At 43.5% G+C, this 24491-nt stretch overlaps 1 protein-coding gene across 1 annotated transcript in view; it reads left to right on the top strand.

Annotated features, from left to right (window-relative positions):
* Positions 1-24491, top strand: part of SMYD2 (SET and MYND domain containing 2) — a 50403-nt gene that overhangs the window by 12393 nt on the left and 13519 nt on the right. Inside the window, exons 2-5 of the mRNA XM_019738078.3 lie at positions 6543-6606; positions 17548-17658; positions 20043-20103; positions 20808-20932. Coding sequence (XP_019593637.1) covers positions 6543-6606; positions 17548-17658; positions 20043-20103; positions 20808-20932 — 361 coding nt within the window. The remainder of the gene's footprint in view (positions 1-6542; positions 6607-17547; positions 17659-20042; positions 20104-20807; positions 20933-24491) is intronic.

Below are 24491 nucleotides of genomic sequence, written 5' to 3'. Positions count from 1 at the left end.
CCAGTGTGAAGGGGAGGGTTCAGCAGGGCTCTGGGAAGAGGCTCCCTGCTGCATGTGGGTCCCTTTTCCCTGTTACATTGCGGATTAAAGTGATGTGTGCAGCATCTCACTATTACACAAAAACCCATCGCCTTCGTATTATCCTTGTCCCCTGACCAGGGTTATAATAGGACTCCGCCACAATTCCTCCAATTTTTATTTCTCTCAAATAAAACTTTGCTGGTGTAACCACTGGCTCTGGGTGGGAGGCTAACTTTGTTTCTGATTGTCTTATTTCAACCCATGGTGAAGTTAGATTGCGCCGCTGGCCTTTTTTTCTTTTCTCTGTTTCATTTGGCTGGGGCTGTCTCTGTTCCACAGAGCACACTTGTCACTTCTTCTGTCGCCTGTTAGTTAAAAGTAATTGTTATTGCAAACCCCCTCCATGCCAGGATCATTTCCTTTCATGGTGAAACCCACTAAGCATTCATTTCAGTAGCAGAAAGCAGGGAGCTTACAGGATCAAATCCTTTTTATCTAGACCAAGATCACCTGGGGCAACACGTTAACTAGCAGGAGTTGTTAATTACAGCTTTAACTTGTTGATCTTTGTGGCTTCCAAATTTTAAAAGCAAGAAAATTAATCGCCACATGTGTCTCCTCCAGTAAAAAAAAAATGACAGGAGCATGTCTTCTAAGTTCTGTTCCGGGTCACTAATAATAGATTCTTGTACTTCCCTGTAGCATTTCTTTACTCCGTTTGTGGCTGGAACCATTTCTTAAGTTCCAAGAGCCCTCTATTCACAGCAGGGTAAATATTTGCCCATAAAACAAAGGTTTTGGATACATAAGTCCTGGAAGTATGAGTTGGGACATCGTACTGAAGGTGTTTCAGAGTTGACGTCACTTTCGAGAAAAAAACAGGAATGAAGGCTAATTAAAAGTACAGTCCTAGTACACGTCTCTTGTGTTTTCTCATTTAGTTTTCACAACAAACCCATGAGGTAGAAACTATATCTTTATATTGGAGGAAACAGGTTCAGAAAGGATTAGTAATTTTCTCCAAATCATATAACCCCTCAAGTGCCAGAAAGAAAAAAAAAATGGATTTGTGATGGAGGTGGGAAAGGTAACTCACCGCCATATTCATCCTAAATTGTGAAGTGAGTATCAGGAGGAGCTGGTCAGAAAGCTGAGGCTTTCTTTTTTAAAGTCACACCTGGCTTCTAGAATACTTTCTTGCCATAGTGAGAAAATACAGTGCCCGCCACTTTATTCTTACGTAAACATTCATCATCAAGGTAGCTAAAGACCTGATACAACCAGTGTGTGTCATTCATTCTTAAGACAGCTTACATTGTAAAACATCTGCATTGCAGAGAAGAATGCTTCAATACTATTCAGCAAATTCTGCCCTCAGGAAAAAAAAAAAAAAAAAGCCATTCAACCCGAATGGATCCCCATAGGCCTGGGCATTCTAGAAACACATTAGAGTCTCCTGGGGAGCTTTCTAAAACATTCCAACACAGACCAATCAAAGGAGAATAGCTGGGCCCTTCCCCAGGTCCAGAAAGGCACCGTAAGCCAAGGTTGAGATACTCTGAGCGGTTATTAGTGATTTACTCTGAGCAGTTATTAGTGATTTACCCTTCACTTCCTTTGAGTTATTTCATATTTCACTCCATTCCTCCAAGTGGCCTTTCTGAATCTTTCTTTGAGGGGAATTTTGTTTTCTTTGTTTTGCAGTTTTCCCCCCCAAATCTCCTGGACAATTCCGATCCCGTTACATTGCAAATGAAAGATTTACGGCTGTGTGTGCTGTAGGAACAGAGTTTATTCCAAATGCCTTGTGTACTCCTGCAGTGAAAACGGATAGCCCCATATGGGGTTTCTCTCTGGCTAAACTTCTCAGACAGCAGTAGTCAAACAGTCACAGGCTCTCTTTCTCTCTCCTTTCTCACTCCCACTCTCATCCATGGTGGCAGGTACCTGCTCGCACATTTGAGTTGGAGTTTCAACCATTAGACTTAGGAAAAGTTTACCTCTCTCCCTAGCTGTGGAAAGAACGGAATCACACATCTGGATAATTTAAACAGGGCTTCCTCTCCCACCCCACCCCACTTCATCTAGAATCGCTCATAACAAAGTTGCCGAAAGTAGATTCTTAGGCTATTAACTATCTGTAACTGGTTTAGCTTTTCTCCTTCTCTCCTCTGAAGGTAGCCTGGCTCAGGAGAATGTGTTACAAACATTCATGTCTAACCAGGTAGTTGACTCCGTTACAGACCGTGAAGTGGGCCTGAGAGCAGCAGTGTTCTGTCACCCGGTTCACACAGGACACGATCCAGCGTGGACTCCTCCAGCGCCTGTCTGAGGAACAGTGAGATTTACTACACTGAATGAGAGGGAGGGACCCTCTTTTCACAGACTACGGTGTTTTCCTGAAAATAAGACCGGATCTTACATTAATTTTTGCTCCAAAAGACACATTAGGGCTTATGGTCAGGGGATGTTCTCCTGAAAAACCATGCTAGGGCTTATTTTCCAGTTAGGTCTTATTTTCGGGGCAACACGGTAAATACAAAAATCAATCCCTATTTTATTCCAGCCCATCTCAAGTGAAATCAATTCCTGCGCCACAGTTTATTGACAGAGCCTCTTTGTGGAAGTGTTCCCTTCCCAAATCTCATTTTGGAAACTGATCCTGGGTCCTCCCCTTTGCATCTTTGAAGGAGAGGAGCATTGAGGGGAAACCCCTGGATCTGGACATCGTGCAGACCAGAGGGAAGACGGCCTTTACTTCTGCTTTGTTACCGCTGTTAGCTTATCCCAACACATAGATTGTTTTTGCTCCCTGTAGTATATGCTGCTGGGTAATTGTCCCAGGCCTCAAGGACGGATATGCGTGCACGATGAAGACAAAATTGAATTCTGGTTCTGCTACCTACTTGTGCATGACCAGATTTCACCTCTAGGATACTCATTATCTCCACGTGAAAAAGAGAAATAATAACTCCTTCATAGAGCTGATAGAATTATTACGCTAGATCAGCAGTTTTCGAACTTCCGGGTCTTAGACCCTTCCCATACTCTTAAAAATTGAGAACTCCAAAGAGCTTTTGCTCTCCTGGGTTACATTGATCAGTGTTTACCGTGTTTGGATTGAAAACAGAGGAAAATATAAAGTATTCATTTTAAAATGACAACAACCATTACTGTTCACATGACATTTTTTAAAAAATGAGAGCTGTCTTCTAAAACGAAAGAATTAGTGGGAATAGTGGTATTGTTTTACAGTTTTGTAAATCTCTTTAATGTCTGGATTTCCAGAAGACAACTAGATTCACAAATTTATTTCTGAATTCAGTCTGGGGCATTACATAATTTTGGTTGTAGTATGTGGAGAAAATCCAGCCTCAGATAGGTCATTGGAAAGAGGAGTAATTTGGTAGCCTTTTCAGTTAATTGTTGTTATTCTTTGATTCAACACTAAAACTTGCTAGGTGGTAGTATTTTAAGGTTACTTGTAATGTGTAATCTGAAGCCATATCTGTAAACTTCATGTGCTCTTTTACATTAAAATCCCCTGGTCTGTCTTGTACTTCGAATGACTCTATTAGCCATGCATAATTTTAAAAACATCATACACTGGTCATTTAGAAAATATTCGTTCACTACATACGATAGACCTTCTAAAAGTGGACTCATTTCATCAAACCATATCAAGACAATCACATTTGTTAATATCACCACCAGTCTCATCAGATGAGAGACCATCAAGCTCAGGGTGACAGATATATGTTTTCCAAAGCTCTACTTTTTGCTTGAAAGCCCAATTTTTAATCATTGGCAACAAATATTGCCAATTGTTTTCCTTGATGTGATGGGCTCACTTCAAACTGTGTAACCACAGTTTGTCTAAAGTTGTATTTTCAAGTAAAAATGGTATTCCAAGGAAAAAGAGGCCGGTTCAGCTTATATCTCCAGTGATATCCAAGTGCTTTTATCCTTGAGACAGCCATCACAGGTCAATATGGAGCAGATGTATGCTTTCTTCCTGTTTCATCACAATACAAATAGATACATACTGAAGAGCCGAGATTTAATAAAATTAATATTTGTTGCTGCTTCATCAGGGACATTAAGTCAAACTGGCCTTTTCCCCTTTACTATGAGTGTGTGAAAGTGGAGAACACAGTGACCACGTGGACAATTTGGTGTCACTGACTTGATTTGTACTAAGACACTGGAAATTTTGGCTTTGGGTACCTTTACACCTCACACCTCTGCGGCACAAATGTCAAGACAGTAGCATTATTTTAAAAATAGTTTTGACCTCACCAGCTCCCTGAAAGGGTTTCTGGGACTCCAGCAGTCTACAGATCACGGCTTGAGCACGATTGGAACCGATAATAGAAATGATGTAACATATTGCCAACACTTAAAAGTTACCTTTTTCCTCCTGTTCTTTATTGTTTATGGGTTGGGGACTTGGTGACTGGGTGGGTTGAATGAAGCCCAGCCTTTGGGAGATTTATTATTTTGATGAAATCCCACTAGATAATCCACCCTCGCTCACCAGAGCCCAGTTGCCTTTTCTCCCCCTTGAAGTTGAAAACAAGCCTTATTTCATATTAACTTGACTGCTGGTATCTGTGCGGGAAGACCTATGTAATCCTTCTATTTTGTACGGTGTAGAGCTAGTAATGACATTTGTGTGATCATTTCCTAATCTTTTATATCTGGGGGTCTTCACTCTGGTTTCAGAGGCTGTTCAGGGGTCTGAGTATGGGCTTGGAGCTCATGAGCCCTTGAAATTTTACAGACTTTTCTCTTGTTTTTCCTGGTGGGGGGAGAAGGTGGGTTGTTGGGGAGAGGGAATAGCTTCAGTCAAATTCTCAGAGAGGTTCTGTGACCTCTCCTCCTGCAAAAACAAACATTAACAAATGTCAGTTTCAGGTGGACATTTTTATAGGGTGGCATCTACCCACCCATTATCCATCTGCAAACACACCTCCTGTTGGAAAGCATTTTTTCATGGTCCACGTCACTTAGCGCTTGCTTACCGTCCCTTCACAGTTGTTTTTGAATGTACCGTCTGCCCCTTCTCCCTAGGTAGAAAGTGCAAGAGAGCAGGGACCGTGCATCTCATTCCTCTTATATTCCGAAATGCAAAGTCGGAGTTTGGAGCCCTTGAGATGCACCCTGGAGGGTATTTCAGGCCAGAGAATACACTCAGCTAAATCTGTGGGTTCCTCTGTGAACTACTGAGATGTGCAAACTTGGAATATTTATTTATGCTTTAAGCACAAGATGTGTTTTTCTCCCACACATTCTTCAGGCAGCTTCTGGTAATCCAAGTGCTGTCAGGAAAATGACAAGGCAGTCTGTTTCGTTCCAACAGTCGCATTTTTGGCACACTTGCTGGATTCCGTGGGAGGAGAGTGGTGACTACCACTGGCTGACAAGGAGCAGAGGAGGACTCTGCAGCGTGATTCTATGCAGATTCTGAAATACCAGCTCCCCGGGGTGCGCTGCAGGAGGGGTGGCTATGAGGTGATTCCGCTGCCATCCCGCACTCCTGGCAGCTGCAGCATGCCTCTCATCGTCCTGCCATTTCTACAGATCAGAAAGGGCGGTGGGTGAGAATGAGACCGTCCGTAGGCTTTACAGATGGTGGTCTGATTAAAACGGTGTGGTGTCCCCCACCTCAAAGCAGTTTTTAAGAGTTCTGTCGGGTGTGATTTAATTCAGTGGCTTCAGAGTTCTTTTTTAAAAGCTTTGGCTCATCGAACAGCAAACACACTCACACCTAACAGTTGGAAAACAACTTTATCCCTGTGCTTTACGGGAAGCAAATAACATGGCAGTGCCCAGGGAGTATTGACCTAATTACGAAGAGGAAAAAGAATCACTAGTAGTTCCCTCGCAAGGTGGGCGTGTGTACCAATCAGATCCCGTTATGTTTTATTCAAGAATATGTCCCCATTTGCTGGGTGGCATTATTTCTCCAACTTAGCTTTCTGGACTTGGAAATCCCTGACATACTGAATTCTGTCTTCTGCATTTCTTGCGTCCCTAAATAATAAAGCTGTCACTCATTGCATTGTCACCAGTGCAGGTGTACCCGACTTCTCAGTCTTTATGATGTCAAGTTTCCAAAAGGGTTTGGTTTATTTCTGTCCCTCTTTAGCCGGTGAGGAAATCAGGACCTAAGAGCCTCTGACTTGCCCCTAACAGCAATACTACAGGTGATGTGCACAGCTGTGGTGTTCCAAGCCAGGCTCCCGAGTCAAAGGGCACGTCATTCACCTCTGGAAAGTGCCCTTCCACTGTCAGGGTCTGTAAAGTCGGCCCGTGTACTATTTGACTAACTCATTCCTACTCAAGGACTGAGTCTGGTCAAACTCTCCTTTGGGAAAAGGCTCCTTCTCAGGGGAGAGGAAGGTAAGGTAAATCTTGGCTCTGCTTTCTGACCAGATGGCGTTGATGATTGCATGATAAAATGTGCAGCTTTGCGTTTCTGTGCCTCTCCCCACTACAGTGCCCTTTCTGTTTTTAAGGAAAGAAGGATTGTCCAAATGTGGAAGATGCAAGCAGGCATTTTACTGCAATGCGGAGTGTCAGGTAGGTGCTGGGCCAACTGGCAGGGAGGGCCTTGTTTCCTATGAAAACCGGGACCCTGACATCCTTCTCTTCCTTCTCATGGCTTCCCCAGCACCCCCCTGTAGCCAGAGCTGGAAAGCTTCGTTGTGACATGGGATGTGGCTGGATACCCGTCTGTGGGCTGGCCCAGGACTAGTGACAGGCAGTAACATTTTGGGGCCACACATAGGATCAAAAATAAGATGCAGGAGAAGTGGGAAAGACACGAGGAGAGCCATGTTGGAAACAGGCAGATGTATTACGAAGGTGAACACTTTGCCCCCAAGGCTACCAGCAGCAAATGGAACATGCAGAGATGACAAATGAAAAATGTTATCTTTTAAAACTTTTCAGTTTTTACCCTCACAGGTCTATATTTTTATAAATCCCTCTAGCAGGCCCCATGTCACCCATGGGCTGTTTGAACCCAACCTGATTGCAGCTAGACTTAGGTGAGCCCCTGGCACAGCCTTTGTACAATCAGAGGGTGGCTGCTCCGAACTTGTACTCGGAGCCAGTGCCTCAGAAGCAGCCCCGGCTGAGCGGGTTCAGGAGTCTGGCTGCATATAGACTGCAGGCCATCTGGTTTGATGGATAAGTTCAAGGGAATCCTGTAATGTGGGAATGGGAAGCTTGAGGAGTTTGGGGGTACTCCTGTAGGCGCTCTGAGGGACCAGGAGTCGTGTTTCCAAGCTTTCCTACTAGATACTAGTTCTACAAAATGTTCTAACAATTTGAACTTGGGGAGAATATGATCTTTGACTTCTGTATACTCTCCCCTGTCTATATATTTTTTTAAATGGAAACCTAATACACCTTGGGAAATGCTGGTATTAAACGGTGGCTGTGAGTGACAGGGAGAAGTTTTTCCATATCTGTGTCTCTCTTTGGTGGCTGGTCCTCCCATATTTGGTATCTTTCAGGCCCCACCTCCCATCTACTTCTGATCACCCACCGTTTCATTTGTTTCTTTCTCTTCTCCCTGTGCAGTTGGCCTCTGAAAATCCCCAAAGAGTATTATTTCGCCATGGGAGAGGTTGCTAAGCCCTGAGGTATCATCTAACCGTTGAGCTGCAGACATAGTGGCCCTGTGCCAGAATGAAGCACAGGCTGAGCCATGGGTGAGGGAGTATCTCCCTGGCACTGAAGGCTGTGTGCACAGTTCACTCCCCTATGCCCCCCACAGCCGGCTTCCAGAGTTTGTCAGCCTGTGTGACGGTGAAAATGTAAATGGGTTTGTAGTTGAGTTTTCAGGGAGTATGCCTTCTTTTGAAAAGGAGAGATCATACTTTGCTCCCACCAATTGTGGATAGAATATTCTGTGGTCAGATTGCTACAGCATTGGAGAGATCCAAGCCCTGGGAATGACGTGATGTGATTCCAGGCCTGATAAGTTAGCTGTTTCTATATTTAAGTTAAACACTTCTAGAAAAAATAACTCATTACGTGCCGGTGTTTTAGAGCAGCAAGGTGGAAAATCACATACAGTTCAGATGATACAACACGGAATAGTAGGTGGACGTGATTCCAGGTCTACAACTTACTAACTCCGTGAACCTGGCAGTTCCAAAGACATCTCTCAGTGTCAGTTTCTACGAATATAAACGAGGACCGTAGTGCTCATCTTGATGAAGTAACAGATATGAAAGTTCTGTATAAACTGTGACACTGTGCAGGTGTGAGGGCTTATGAAAAATCATGGTACAATAATCCAGGCTGGACGAAAGCTTAGCTTTTTATGCAAACAATAAAGCATACTGCATACTTTAGATTTAAGGGGCTTGATTTGTTTTGTTTTTTTAACCTAAGAGAATGGATGGATTCTAAGAACTTGAGAACACTAATGGTGTGCACTCTGTGAGTAATGCTTATTGCAAAAATGAGTCTTCACTTCTCTGATCAACTGTAAACTCTGCATGAACACAGGACATCAGAATGCGAGATGCTGGGTTACCTCTGCGTCTCCTGAGCATACTGCTAAGCTGCCTTCTGTTAGGCCTCACTAGGTAGCATTCTTTTGATGAATCAGCATGGTCCATGTGGAGTTTTTTGTGTTTTTTTTGTTTTTTTTTAAAAGATTTTATTGGAGAAGGGGAACAGGACTTTATTGGGGAACCGTGTGTACTTCCAGGCCTTTTTTCCAAGTGAAGTTGTTGTCCTTTCAATCTCAGTTGTGGAGGGTGCCGTTCAGCTTCAAGTTGTTGTCCTTTCAGTCTTAGTTGTGGAGGGCGCAGCTCAGCTCCAGGTCCAGTTGCCGTTTTCTAGTTGCAGGGGGTGCAGCCCACCATCCCTTGCGGGAGTCGAACCGGCAACCTTGTGGTTGAGAGGATGCGCTCCAACCAACCGAGCCATCCGGGAGCTCAGCGGCAGCTCAGCTCAAGGTGCCATGTTCAAGCTTAGTTGCAGGGGGCGCTGCCCATCCCCTGAGGGACTCGAGGAATTGAACTGGCAACCTTGTGGTTGAGAGCCCACTGGCCCATGTGGGAATCGAACTGGCAGCCTTTGGAGTTAGGAGCATGGAACTCTAACCGCCTGAGCCACCGGGCCGGCCCCCCATGTGGAGTTTTTGAGGTGGCCATGTGGTTCCCTTGCCGTCAGGACTTGGTCTCCCAGATGTGCAGACTCAGAAACCTCACTGGTGAGCACATGGGGAGGGGTGCCCTCCCTCGAGAGGTTCACGAACCTCTATGCCTATTTATTACTTTACAACAAGCAGTTTGACCATCGGTACATTCTCCTCCTGTCGTCACATTGTCCAGGTGGTTAAATCATAACAAGATTGCTTAGGTAGCAAGGACCCCCAGGATGGAGGATACAGTCCTGTGATTCTAAGTCACGTTCAAAAACCTGAGGCCAAGACAGCTGTGTCCAGCCTCAGGATGGAGAGTCTTCCCTGCCACTTGCCCAGTTCCTGGGCCGGGGAACCCTCAGCCCTGGAGAGTTCTTCTGCAGTTCAGTTTGTCTGTGCTTCTGTTAAGTAGTGACCAAAGGAGCCTCCTGGATGAGAAGTGATAATACAGCTTCTGAAGCCCCTTGTTTCTAGAAGTGACAGGCTAGATCTGACCTGTAAGTTTCTTTCTCTTTTTTTTTTTTCCATCCATCTCCTATTGTCGAAGGAGGAGGCTAATGGCCGTTAAGGGTTTCCATCCTTTAGTTCTGAAGAACTAAAGAAGTGTAGGACAGTGTTTGTAATGAGATAGAGCAGTCAAAAGGGTTTAATAACAGTAAGTGCCTAGAAATAAATGCATAGCTAGGGCTTCCTATAGAAAATCGTTAAGGAGGAATCTGAGGCATTTGCTCCAGACAAGAATGTATTCAGGATTCTGCCTAAGGGAATGCTGGATGGGATCAAAGTGGAGGCTCTGCTACAGGATAACATGGGGCACAGAACAAGAGCTGGGATGGAGAAGGAAGGTCCTTGAGTGATTCTCGACCTAAGAAAGCAAAGCCTCACCTGCTGGTCATCACCTGGGCTAGTCGTTACCTTCTCCACAGGTGGACCACCCCCAACCTGGAGTCTGCAGGTGGTCACTACCACACAGCAGAGGATGGGGTTAGAATGAAGGTTATCAGGTCCAGCCTGTCAGTAGATAAGAAAACAGTGTCCACAGTGATTGGGTGACCTGCCAAAGGTCACACAGTGACAGAACTGGGACTAGATGGTACTGACTGCTAGGGGAGGACTGTCGCCGCTTTCCAACACTGTGAGTCCTGAGGGCCCTCCAGGAGAAGAGGTGCCATGGGAGTGTGTCAAAGAAAGAGAAGTGGCCTTTAATGGATGTAAAAGGGAAAAGCCCCTTCCAGTGTGGTTTTGTCAGAAACCTCTCCAAGAGTGCTAGGCACACAGTTCTCCCCCAGGATTTCCTCTTTCCAGGGAATACAGCATCTTAGGAGATCCTAGTCACCATGTTTATTCTCCCCAGGTCCTCCTGTCTAACTGCAGTACTTTAGGATTTTGCTGTATTTTATACAATTTGGCTATATCTTGTCCCATTTACTTTCCTGTTTGTTCACTTGCTGTGATCCTGCCAGAGGAAAGATTTTAACTGACGATGCATGAAAGGGTAATGAGAGGAAATACAAAAAAAAAAAAAAAAAGTCCCTTTTGAGTTTGGCTTATTTTGTAACCTGTGTGTTTTAATGAACTATATTTATTTTTATAAATATGCCTGGAAGGCTGAGTGTGTTATTATTCACTTACTTAGACTTCTTCATTAAATTGCATGTGTAATAGTTTTAGAAAGTCATGATATAGAGGAATCATTGTAGAGTAGAACTTTCTAGGGCATTATTTCTTAACATTAACAAATAGAGAGCAAAAACTATTTGTGTTTTGTAAATGGAGGTGACGGGGTTATGAGTGCTTTTGAAAGTAGGAAGGGGCATGCACAGGCGGTGATTTTTTTTTTTAAAGCATGTGTGAGTAGCATGTGACTAAAGATGTGAGAAAATTCTTGACTTTTATCAACTAGAAAATAACTGAGGTGCAGAAAATATCTCAGAATGCTCATATGACCCTGCTGTTATGGGTGATCAGGGAATGGGGCCAGAGTCATGGGTTCAATCCTGGTTGAATTCACTTTGGTCTCTTAACCCAGATATAGGAAGCATCTCCAACTGAGCCACTGGTGGTTTTTTTGTTTTGATTTGTTTTGTTTTCTAATAATGTTTAGAAACATTTTGAACATGTTTTACAGTAGGAAAAAAAATGTATGAATGACTGAGTGTAGCCTACCACTCTTTTACTGGGGATACAAAATGAAGCATATGTCCTCATGGTGGGGTTTCCGCAGTGTCAGTCACCTTTGTGTGAGATGGTCAGTGTGCACCTGATTTCTTTGATACTCTTCCTCGTGAAAACAATGGTAGTAGAAAGCAGAAATACTCTGGCATTTTCTTACTAGTCTACATTTTAGAAAAGGGCATACGCATGTGTGCAAGTGAACAAGAGAAACACCAAATGCAAATGACTTCACAATAAAAATCCAGTCTCCTTAGCCAGGAAGACAGTGTATCCTTTGCTCAGCAGAAAACATGATGGCATTAACAATCACTGTTTTCTTCTAGTGTTGGAAATGCTGGTGTACCAGGAGACAATTTGCAACAAATTGTGCATCTTTACACATTTGTGTCCATGCAGAAAAAGGAAAGTCATGCAGAGCACTTATTATGTTGGCTAAAAATTAATTAGAAGTTTAAAATGGGTACAAAAAAATTTGATATCTTCCTTTTACATGGAATTACTTATGTTTATTGCACAAATAATCTGTACTCATAGGAAACTCAAGGTACAGGCTGAAAGAAGAACAGATAGAGTATCCATAACTTTATCTTTCCAGGGAAAATCACTAGTAACACTTTGGTATACATCTTTCTAAATTTATTTGTGTATTATTTTTCTGGAAAATGGGATCCAAGTTTACATAAAATTTTATATAGTGTGATAGGTTGAATTTCAAAGAAAAACAGGAGAAAAGGTTTTAGAAAAATTGACAGGAGATCCAAGATGGCGGAGTAGATAAACACTGTACCTGCTTCCTTCTGTGAACACATTAAAATTACAACTAAATTATAGAACAGTCAACCTGGAGAAACATCTGAAGTCCGGCAGAACAGAAGTTTTATAAATAAGGATATAAAGAAGGCACGTTGAGACTGGTCGCAGGGGCAGAGACGCAAAACAGCTAGCCACAAACCTCCGTGTGGTGGTTGAGAACCAGAAGGGATATCTCGGCCACGGAGATTCCCCACTGGAGTAGCGAGACACCCCAGCCCCACACCAGCCTCCCTAGCCCAGAGTACTGGTGCTGGGGAAAAGAGCCCTCACAACATCTGGCTGTGAAAAACAGTGGGAATTCTGGCTGCCTGGGTTGGACTGAAGGCTGCGGGAAACCCAGACGTCCTCTTAAACGGCCCACACACAGACTCACTCTCAGGCACTCACCTTGGTCTCTGGCTGAGGCACAGTAACTCAGGGGTGTTGGAGCGAGGGCCGAAGGACAGTTGCCATTTTCCCAGTGTGGGGTCCTGCTCCATGCAGCTGGTAGGTGGGAGCCATTTTTCCTGTATTGAGCCCTCCCCCCACAGGACAAATCTGAATCTGATTGGCCTAGTTAACTCTGCTGCTTCACCTTGCTAACTCACTCAGACCCCGCCCCCAACCAATTCGCCCAACACCAGAGGTACTTTCTCCATGAGCAGCCAGCCCCACCCACCTTAGACTTTCCTGAAAACTGTCAGAGTCTGTAAGACCCAGGTAGGCAGCAGCTGGCCTCAGTGTGCTCTGAGACTTTTGCTGAGTAGCTCCAGGCTCTGCACTGGTATCAAACCAGAATCTACATTAACCTGTTGACCACAACTCTTCCCACTCTAGTGACTCCCTGAGACCCCGCCTCACCCAACTCGTGTGCCGCACGAGGCTTTATCAAGGACTGAACCTTAAGGGAGCCTGCAGCTGGCAGCAGACCTCAGGGTGTCCTGGCTTTTTGTGAAGCTACCCCAGGCCTGGTACTGGTGGCAGCAGTACTCAGTTCAAAGCGTGGCCTCTTCCCCATGCCTCCAGGTTTAGCACAGGCAGCAAACAATTGCTCATGGCTTTATACCTCCTACCAGGTAGTCCCCAGCCAATCACAGGCAGTGGGTGACCTGGGCCTGCACCAGAACCCCTTGCAAGAGACCCCAAAACAAACATGGAGGTTGGCTTCAGACCACAGCAGAACACCACCCGATTAGCCCTACAAGTGGCACACGCAAAGGGCGGTCTCAACAAGCACTGGAGCTCGCTGGGGCAAATCCCACTCAGTGGGGTCAGCCCCCCCCGCACAGCACCCTATAAGCTGTGGACATGGCCAAACCCCACAAACAAAAGAGAAAGAAACTCATAGATACAGAGAACATATTGATGGTTGCCAGATGGGAGGGGGGTTGCAGTTGAGTGAAAAAGGAGAAGGGATTAAGAAGTACAAATTCGTTACACATTAGTCATGAGGATATAGGGTATAGCATAAAAAATACAGTCAATAATATTGTAATAACTATGTATAGTGTCAGATGGGTTCTAGATTTGTTGGGGTGATAGATGGGAGGGGTTGGTGGGCAGGGTGAAAAAGGTGAAGGGGTTAAGCAGTACAGATTGGTAGCTACAAAATAGTTATGGGGATGTAAAGTAAAGCACAGTGAATATAGTCAATAATATTGTAATAACAATGCATACTGTCAGGTGGGTACTAGACTAGTCAGGGGGGTCATTTCTGAAATTATATATGTATGTCTAACTACTATGCTGTACACTTGAAATTAATATAAAATAAGAATGTCAACTACAATTGAAACATTTAAAGGGGGGGAGGTGAAGGGCAACAAGAGGTCCAAATTTGCAGGTATGAAACAAATAAGTCATGGGGATGTAATATACAGCATAGGGAATATAGTCAATAATATTGTGATAACATGGTACAGTGTCATGGTTGTTGGACTTATCATGGTGATCACTTTTTTAGGTATATAAATGTTGAATAACTGGTGTACACCTGAAACTAATATCATATTGTATGTTAGCTATATTTTAATAAAAACCTTAAATAAAAGAAAAATTGACAAATATGTTTTTAAAAAGCATAAAAGGTTGCAAAACCACTCTGTGTACAAAGAAACTGCTAATAGTAAAAAAAAAAAAAAAAAAAAGGCTAGCTAAATTTACTTTCAATTTTGTCCAATCTGATTGTTTATGGTTCTTATGTGCAAAACTAGGGCAAATTGCCTGTGTCAGCTGCTCTAAGATAATGTGGACCATCACCTTCCAAAAGAAAGTGGAAACGTATTATTATTCTGGTAAATTTCCCTTGATGAAACCCATGTGATTCTGCGCTTCCTTGAACTTATCCAGCTCTGATTTAACTGCTGTGTGTGGCACTGTATCGCATTACAGGTGCTCTTACTTTTAGCTTGTGATAGAATCATAAACTACTTAAAGACAAAGATTTCATCGCCCATCCCTGTCTCCAGGTGAAGTTGCAGGGCTTATTGAATGAATGAATGAACCCGTGAATGAACAATTACCACTTTTTGTTGAGAGGCTCGGTGTCCCAGGCACTGCCCTAAGTGCATGGGAGCCTTACGGTGTCCCTTTGTGATTGCAGGGATGCCTGATTATCCTCTGAAGGTCCTGTCTTTCTTGGTAGCCTTCAAGCTTTGTATCTAATTATCACCGTTGGAAGGTGTAAAATCATGACTCAGAATTCTGGACCTGCTAAGTAACATAGGGATCATGTTCTTTACAGCCAAAGGTACAGATGCAAGGGGATTAAGAGGCCTGTCTAGGGTCACACAGCTGCTTCTCTGCCAAGTGGGGACAGCTTCTCTGCTCTCCTCCCAGAGCGTTCCTTATCATTAGCATCCCTTCCCTTTGAGGACATTTACATCAATAAATGTCAACATTGTGTGTTATTTATAGTCACATTAATTTTGTACTAACTATATTGATAACTTAATTCTATTAATATATAATAAAGAAATCATATTAAGAAATGTTAATATTAAACTTCTTTCTCCCACAAGCTCATTGTCATTAAACACAAAGACACCACCAACAATTCAGAAAGCCAACATCTTAAAGGCCCTGCAAAGGCCTGTTCTTTGAGTTCCTGGGGTCACCGTGGACTCTCTTCCATAGTTGTTAATTATCCATCTGTCCCCAGCTGGTGGTCCCCACTGCCCTCTATATCCCAAGGCAGGAAGCCCTCTTTGTCTTTCCCTTGTGGTTTGCATCTGGGGAGGGAGTTGGTTTGCCTGCAGGGAGTTGGACCTACCTGCTCCTTCCTCTTTGCCTCCTCACTGTGCTCTTATTTTAGGCCGTGGCTAAAAGCAGATCCTCCCTTGTGCATATCTTGTCATTTCTTTCTCTACCTGCTCTCAGTTATATTTGGCACCGTGTTATTTAACTCTGCAGAACATCTTGGCACAGAACTTGAGCCAAGGGTCTGTGCCACATGCTGAATTAAATCATTAAGTGACACCGTGTCCTTCCTTGTTGGGATGGGGGTGGCGGGAAGGGGGCAGGGAGATACCTTCATTGCCTGAGGAACTTTACTGAGTGCCTGGTGAATGTCAGGCACTGTTCTAGGTCCTGGGGTTATGAGTGTGAACAAAACAGACTAGTTCCTTGATTTTAATGGGGGGAGACAGATACTAAACCAAAAAACTATTAAGTATGTACTATATTAGGTGGTGAGATGTACTGAGAAGAAACATAAAGCAAGGAAAGGGGCGTGAAGGGGCAAGTGCTGATAGGGTATTCATGGCAGTTATCTTGAAAAGGTGACACTAGAGCAGAGACCTGGAGGCGTGAGGGAGGGGGCGATATGGATATCTAGGGGAAGAGGGTGCTAGCCAGGAAATACAGCGTGTGTGTGCTTGGTGTGTTCAAGGAACAACCAGGAGAGAGTGTGGCTGAGGGGTGGGGGGTGACTTCCGTTGTGTGTGGCCTCATAGGTCATCTAAGACGTTGCCTTTTGCTCTGAGATGGGAAGCCATTAGAAGCTTCTGAACTGAGAAATGTCATGACCTGAGTTTTGTTTCACAAGATTGATGGCTCTGGCGGCTCTATTGGTCACAGTTGGCGGGGGTCAGGGGCAGAAGCAGGCATCCAGGTCTAAGGCAGGGCAGTCAGAGGTGTCAGGGCGGCAACACGGTCGGTGGAAGGGTGAGGGTGGTGTGAAGTGATCAGACTCTAGACCTATTCTGAAGACAGAGATGATGGATTTGACAGAGTTGAATGTGGAGTGTGAGGGAGAGAAGGGCAGCAAGGTTTGTGGCCCCAGCATCTGAAAGAATAAACTTGCCATTTTTTGAGGAGGAAAGGCTGAGGGAAGAACAAGACAGTCCCCAATTCCATTGTGAGGAAGAGAGTGTCTGAAGACGCTCATCAGTATACAAACGTGCTTCTCAACTGAAAGATGCTTCCCCCTCCAGCCTTCCTCCCTCTAAGCCTTTACCCCACTTCTCCCAGTTTTCATGTCTCCTTCCACTCTCTCGAGCCCACTGCCAGCAGCCTGTCATCCCTGTCATGCCACCACTCCTGGATTTTATCAGTCAGCGATGACCTCCAGGGTGTCCAGTACGTTCTCAGTCATCCCACACTAACTCTGTCACCAGCGCTGTCACCGTCACTTGCTTCCCACTCCTCATAATACTTTCTTCCATAGTCTCCACAGCAGCGTGGTGTCCTTTTCCCTCATTGTTTCCCGTCTCAGGTGATGGCACCTCCACCTTTCTAGTAGTGAGCACGTATCTCCGCCCTCCACCTGGGGCATAAAAGCTTCAAGACTTGGCATGAAAAGAAAGACGGTTTTCCTGTTTTATCCAGTGAATCTTTAAGAAGACTGTATTCCTAAATATTCCCAATAGGTGCCCTCGCCAGACTCTCTGAGGGCCCTGGACAAAGCCCTCATTGGTGTTTTGTTTTCGTCACCTATAAAAGGGGAGTAGCTGCTGTGTACATCAACCACCAGCTATGTGCCCTGATGTGAGAACAGAGCCAGAACAGAACTGTCAGGGAGCAGAGCCAAATCAATGGCTAAGACCCAAATCGCTCACTCCTGCGATTTGACAACTTCCACAGATCATGGAAAGGTAGATGTGTCGTCTGGAATAATGAGGGGCTGCGGAAAGACATGAGATGCTTGATGAAAAAACACAAAGCGGATTTTCTCATCCTGACAACCTTGGCCAGGCCCGAGTCAAGGTTATACAACCAGATATATCTTAAAGGATGTTTTTATCTCTCGTTTTTGTGAGCGTTGTCATGTTTTCCAAAAGGAAACATATTTCACTTGACCTTAGCTAGGAGGACTTATTGCATCCTCTCTTCTCAAACTTTATTCCAGTATGTGTGTGTGTAATGCATTTTTTTTTTAACCTTCCCAGAAAGAAGATTGGCCCATGCACAAGCTGGAATGTTCTGCCATGGTTGTTTTTGGGGAAAACTGGAATCCCTCAGAGACAGTAAGGCTCACTGCAAGGATTCTGGCCAAACAGGTGAGGAAATGGGATAATGTTCAAGGGCATTTTATTTTATTTTTTTCCTTAAAGGTCAGAAAGATGAGTAACTGACCTATGGTGATTGTCTCTTGTTAATCATTCTTGGACTCCGTTTCCCGTCACATCCACATGGATGGGAGTGGGAACAGCACTGCAGGTGTAAGCTGGTTTGTCACTTGCCCTGTGCAACTAGGATGTCACTTACCCCAGGTCAGGAACATAACCGCAGCTGTTAAATTCTGAGCTCTTTATGAGACAGGATTACATAGAAAAATACGGCCTTTCAAGGCATGTACACCTGACTGAAAATAATTAGCGCGTCCTGGGGAACCAGACAGGCTTGCAAAGCTTTGAGATTTTCCCTCTTTCCTTTCTGACAGAGAGAGTGCACCCCACACTCCGGTGCCGTCCAGTGTTCTGCTCTTCCTGTCTCCTTTCTGCGGGCAAGGAATGGGATGGAACAGCCAGGAAGGCATATGCAAAGGGGTAGAGAAAGAGGATGGAAAAGTAGAAACTGAGGCAAGGGGAAGAGGGTAAAAGGAAGAAGGAAAGAAAGAAATGCCCCTGGTGGGAACGTGATAACCATCAGCAGTTTCCTCCAAAAATGATGCTGGGACCGGCTCTTCTGCCCTTGTTTGCTCCATCCGTAGAGATTGCGTGTGGGGCGCCTGATCTCCAAAGGACCAAACTAAAAAGAGGGGAGGGAAACACCACAGGATTTGTTCATGTGACACAATGAAACAGGCCGCGTGGAGATTAGGAGGCATATGTGTACAGAGGTGCTTGCTAATAATAAGTTGCTGGCGGAGGCTCTGCACCGTAAATCTTCTAAAGCTGAAATTTTATCCACCTCTATACCACCCCACCTTTGAAATATTTCTTTCTTTCCTATTTTTTTTTTTTTTGGCTAAGCCAAATGTGATCGTAATCATTAGCACATACCTGTGCCCAGGCTAAGTTGGGATCCTGGGCCGCTGTAAACAGAAGTAGCACATTTCCAAACTCTGAGCTCACTGTTCCGTTATGTTCAGCTTGGGTCAGGTGCTTGTGGAAATGCCACTGCACCAGCTCAGGGTAACTGAAGGCATTCAAAGGACTGCCTGTGGAGCGAGACCTAGAAATCTGAAGGAGGCTGACTTTTGGATCCTTACAGTTATCTTTAAAGATATGCAGAGTACTTGGTCAGAAGGACAGGGTAGGAGGAAGCGGCGAGACAGGGTGGAGTGTCAGGGTGAAGGACCATCCTGGGACGATTGGGTGACCCGTCCGCTGGTTCCCCCCACCCCCTCCCCACTTTCCCCCCAACTCATTGGTGTTATTTATAGTGTTCAGGTGAAGAATTCAGAAGAAGCGAGTATACTTTCCTGAATGAAAAGCTTTCCCAGGCAAAATGAGCGACTAATCTTATAGAAATGTATCCTGTGAATGGAAGCTTTCTGCTCCCAAAAAAGGACTATTGAAATGTTTTGGCACCAGGAGGGTAGTCTGAATGCCATGATGAGTTTAGACCAGTTTCATTCAACTTTTATTCTAATTACTACTACTACTAATAGTCTATTAAATGAAAAGTTACCTGGCCACCTTTTCATCTCTGTAGGACTTGATGATTAAAAAAACAGACCATTTGTATTCTAGTAGCTTGCAAAGGATTAAGGGAGACGGGCTGCCCAACTACCAAGGGGAAGCTTACCATGTTAACTAGGGAGGTGAGAGCGCTCTGCTAGACCACCTGTATCCCCAAATTGAATAGCCAGATTACAAAGACACGCCTAGGGCCAGCTCTTGAGCTCTGCTTTTGAACTCTTGTCAACACCAAGTTTATTCATGTTCTCAAAGCCTGGCGGGTTTACTATTGTTAGCTCCTCTTGGGGTGTCTAGAACAAAGCCAGCAACACGTTTAAAGTGAATCTGGGCTCACGGATACAACCAGAAGTGCTCTTTTTGAAACACCGTGATCATTTTAGCCTATGCTTAAAGAAAGTGTGAAATGGATGGGGGGTAGGATTTTGTTCCTTTTAGAAGGAGAAATAATAAATAGGATGGTTCATCTGTAGACTCAGTCCTTTTAAGTCAGGGTCCTAAAAAGTTGTTTTCGAGCCACTGTTCTTTCCCATAACAAGCATTTTTGAGCCTACTGTGTGCATAGCATTATTGGGGTGTTAGGAATGCTACAGATATTTTAAAAAGCTTTTGAAAGGAGTCTTTGGATTTAGGTGTTGGGCAAATACTCTTAGAGCCCAAATGGCAGACAACTTGGATAGCTTTCTTTATTGTATTGAGAATTATTTGCTTTTTCTTCTTGTGGATGTAAAAGTGAACCCACTCCGTTTTGCCCTGGTTGTTAAAATCTGTATCTGTGTGATTTCTTCCCCAATTACTAGAAAAGCCACCCAGAGAGAACACCTTCAGAGAAATTGTTAGCTGTGAAGGAGTTTGAATCACGTAAGTCTTTCTGTGACCGGCTAGGAGGTATTTTAGCTCCCTGTTTAATGTGGATGAGGCAGGATTGAAGACAAGAAACGATAGTTTGTCTTCTTAGTACTGCTGGTGATTTTATAATTATTAGCTTTTATTTTGACTTATGTGCTGTTTTGAAAAATGACTATAACTTTCCCCCCCTGAGTTGACAGGATCACTAGGAAATAATTAAGGGGAAGTAGGAACTTGCAAGATGAATTATTACATCCCGAGCTATCTCCTGCTGGCTGTACTGGCATGCTGAATATTTTTGGATCTTTGCTGAATTGCAGTCCTGTAAACAGCTGATGTCCTTACTGAAAGGCATTAAATCAGGGGCTGTCCGGTTTCTTGACCATGACACAGATTCCAGGGCCAACGGGGGGGCCCTTGCCTGGACTGAGGCTAGTTATATTAGTCATCGCCACTCATCCCTAACCTCATCGCTAATGATCAGTTGACATTTCATGTCCTGAGTGACTTCCAGTTGTCAAAGGAAGCAAAGAAAGAAATAGCATGCGTTTCTTCCGCTGGGTTTATCAGTTAGACCAAGGGATGAGGTAGAACATTTTCTGGGGGCTCCACATAATTTTTTTCCCTTTCCTCCATGCCATTTACAGTAAGAAAAGGGTGTAGCTAGATATTCACATGGTTTTCCACATGGTGAATAATGGTTTGTTCATCCACAGATCTGGATAAATTAGACAATGAGAAGAAGAATTTGATTCAGAGTGACATTTCTGCTCTCCATCACTTTTACTCCAAGCACCTCGAATTTCCCGACCACGAGAGCCTGTTCGCTCTCTTTGCACAGGTAAGAACGCAGCATCTGACGACACTTCATCTAGCCTTTCCCTGCCAGAGCCCCCTCCGCTCTGCACACACTCTGTGAAGGTGAATGAACAGAAACAGAACGATGGCATCTACTTGAGGACAAGGTTCTTGGACCCTGTTTTGCATAGCCTTGCTAGGTGACCTTGAGCAGATGGCCGGGGGTCCTCTCTGTGCTGGTCCTCGTTGATGGGTGGAGCACAGGAAATTTGCCCTCCCTCTGCTTCTTGCCACAGAAGGAGTTTATGAAAACAGAGGAGTTGCCAGTGCCCCAGGTCTATGGCATACTGGAAGCTCTTCAGAAAGAAAAGACCACTTGAAGTTTCTCTATTAGATTTTACTTTTCTTCTCTTATACCTTCCATTCCAACAGTAGTGTTTTTTTCTATTCCTACCAACACTGTGTTGATAAAACACAGGCAAATACAGATATCCCTGAGAGGGTGGCCCTTTCTGACGACCCCAGGAAGGACAGTCACCACAATGAGGGCGTGGGTCTAGCTGCAGGAAGTCTTACCTGACAGTTGCTATGAAATCTGCTTTAGAGAAGCCTACGTTTACCAAAATCAGACATAGTAAAAAATTAGAGAGCTACTAGACAAGAGCAACTTATAAGTGATTAAAGAAGTGGAAACCAGCCACGAGGGAAAGGCTAAGGCTGGGACGCGGTTACGACAGGAGAAGAAGGTGCAGCTGGCACCCTTAGGCTTCCTGTTATTGCAAGGATGGCTCTTCCTGGCATGACTTGCTAGATCAGGTTTCTCTCCCTAATACACTTGCATTTTCTCCTATAAGCTGAACATGTAGTTGAAGGTGACCTTCCCAGAGACAGAAATACTGAAATTCTGTTCCATGGGTGCCAGTAGCCACATTCCCCTGCCAGAACCTTCAGTCTCTACATACGCTCGTATATAAAGAGCCTGGAGAGACACTTACACCTTGTCTTAGAACAAATTAAGCATCCCCTATGTACCCTTTGACCAGTAATTTCATTTCCAGGAATCTATCCTAAGGAAATGATCAGGGATTATGGGTAGAGATACACATGCAAATAGTTTATTGTGGAGTTCTCTTTAAAACCAAAAAAAAAAAAGGAAGGAAATACTATAAATGGCCACCGGTAAGAGTTTGATTAATAAGTTATAGCATATAATATGTTATATTTCAAAGAAAGACATGGAAAATGATGAAATGATGATATAACAGTAAGTGTAAAAGCAGGATAAAAAATGTGTATAATATGAAAATATACCTGCATCTATAAAAAAGGATTAATAGAAGTTCACGGATGGTAATCTCCTGAGTTGTGGAAAATTTTTACTTTTATTGTTGGATGATTTTCTAGATTTTTTACAATGAACATGTGTCACTTAAGAAAATACTAAAAAGAAGAAAAAGATAAAAAATAAATACCCATTATGCTTCCACTTTAAAAATTATACATATAAAGAAAGAAGTGAGTCTTCATCATTTCTCCAATCCACTTGAACCTCCCATGAGAATGACTATCAACAGTTTGATGAATTCCTTGATAAATAGATATATTTCTATTGTGTGGCTGTCAATCAGAAAGAAAGAAAAAGTTGTTCTTTGTAAAAGAAAAAATGGGTTCAAGTTATGAGTGTTAAAGTAATAGTAATGAAAACGTTCCTGATTTTCATATCATCCCGATTTACAACACACTTTCCTAAGCATCCTCAACTGGGTTTCGGTAACTGGAAAGTTGAGAAATTGACTTCTCTTACATTTTTTTTTTTTTTTAAACTAGATACATGACTTCTTTTTCTGGGTTAGATGAGTCATGGTTATATGAGAAAGCAGGAGAGATGAAATAAATTTAAGGTATCTTTTCTTCACTTCCAGCTGTGAAAAGAAGATAACTTTTCCACCAAGTCAGTAATGCATGCTGCGAGGACTTCTCAGTGTTGGCATAGTAAATATGGCACCATATTTTCATAATATGATCTTACAAGCAGAAGTATATTTGTGGTGAAAATGACTTAGTCTTTGAAATTTGAACCGACTCAGAAAATCCAGGAGATAGATACAAGTGTGTGTGTGTGTGTGTGTGTGTGTGTGTGTGTGTGTGTGTGTGAAGGTGCCAAAAACTATACACATTTTAAGAAAGGAAAACTATATTAAAATTGTAATAATATACACCAATAACAAAAGATGAATACAAGTCACATTTGACTTCTGCAATTACAAGAGGTGCTCAAAGTGGTTACCATCAGTGTCCAGACACTTCTGATTATGGCGAACTACTGCTTGAGCAACGTTGACCAAAGTGTCCACTTCTATACATTTTTTGGCACCCTGGTGTATATATGTATATATGTATTAATATATGTATATATGTGTATATGTATGTGTATGTAGATATGTGACAAATTTATTTTGTCCTCGGTTTATATAAGACCGAGTCTTATATAATACAATATAATATAATATAATATAATATAATATAATATAATATAATATAATATAATACTGGGTCTTATATTAATTTGTGCTCCAAAAGATCCATTAGAACTGATTGTCCGGCTAGGTCTTATTTTCGGGGAAATATAGTATATACATACACACACATATGTAACTATAGATAATTAATTCCCTTATAGACTTTATATTTATCAAATCTTAATATCCATTCTGAGATTGTGTGTGTACATGCAAGTACACACACACACACACACACACACACACGCACGCCCATATCTTTTTTCATATGTAAATTTGAAAAAGAACATTCAGTATCCCCCAAGAAAACCCTAAGGTAAAAATGAAAAGTGCTGTTCCAGCCCCATGTCCCGCCCGTGGGTCCCCAGCTGCATGTCTGTGCTCCAGTGTCCATGCTGCAGCCTCTGAGCACCCCCCTCTCTGATCCATGGGAGGGTGTTGTGGGTTAACGCGTGGCCCAGCAGCAGCTGGCGGCAGAGGTGACTGCGTTCCTTCGACAGCACTGAGGTGCATTTTAATCACTGGGAACATATGCATGGTCAGGGAATGTATTTTTGGTGTGCAGCCTACATCTAGTCTAAATGCTAATTATGAGAATGGCTTTAGCTAGGCACTTACGCCTGATTTGATGTGGAAAAAAAGGACTATGGCCCATGCATCTTTCTTAACACGCAAGTTCACTTTTCTTCTCTAGGGATATTTCTGAAGGGAGGGAAAGCTGACAGGCAAATTGCTATGTAATTTGGCTTAACCACTATCACTGCCTGCAAGAAAGGAACAGGGATGACACTTATGCTGATCGGAGACTCTGCTTATGAAGAAACACTCACTCTTGCACAGTAAGAGGAGGGCAGAGGGAACAAAGCGACCAGTGGTCTTAGAACATTCAAGCCTGAAGGGATTTGTAGTCATAGATGGGCCCAGTTGGGCTCCATGCAGAGAAAGAGACAAAGGAGCAAGTCTCCCACCCCTCAGAGTTAGTCAGGAGCTGTCTGTCCCTGGATCAGCTTTGGAAATTGTTGCTGAATTCTCTCACTCACTCTGTAAACATTTGCTGTCATCTTGTGGGTACCAGCCTCTGCC

This window comes from Rhinolophus sinicus, chromosome 11 (genome assembly GCF_057876585.1).
Source record: "Rhinolophus sinicus isolate RSI-liver-muscle chromosome 11, RSI-T2T, whole genome shotgun sequence".
Lineage (NCBI taxonomy): Eukaryota > Metazoa > Chordata > Mammalia > Chiroptera > Rhinolophidae > Rhinolophus > Rhinolophus sinicus.
Note: the sequence above shows the minus strand (reverse complement) of the source record. Positions and strands in the feature narration are given on the sequence as shown.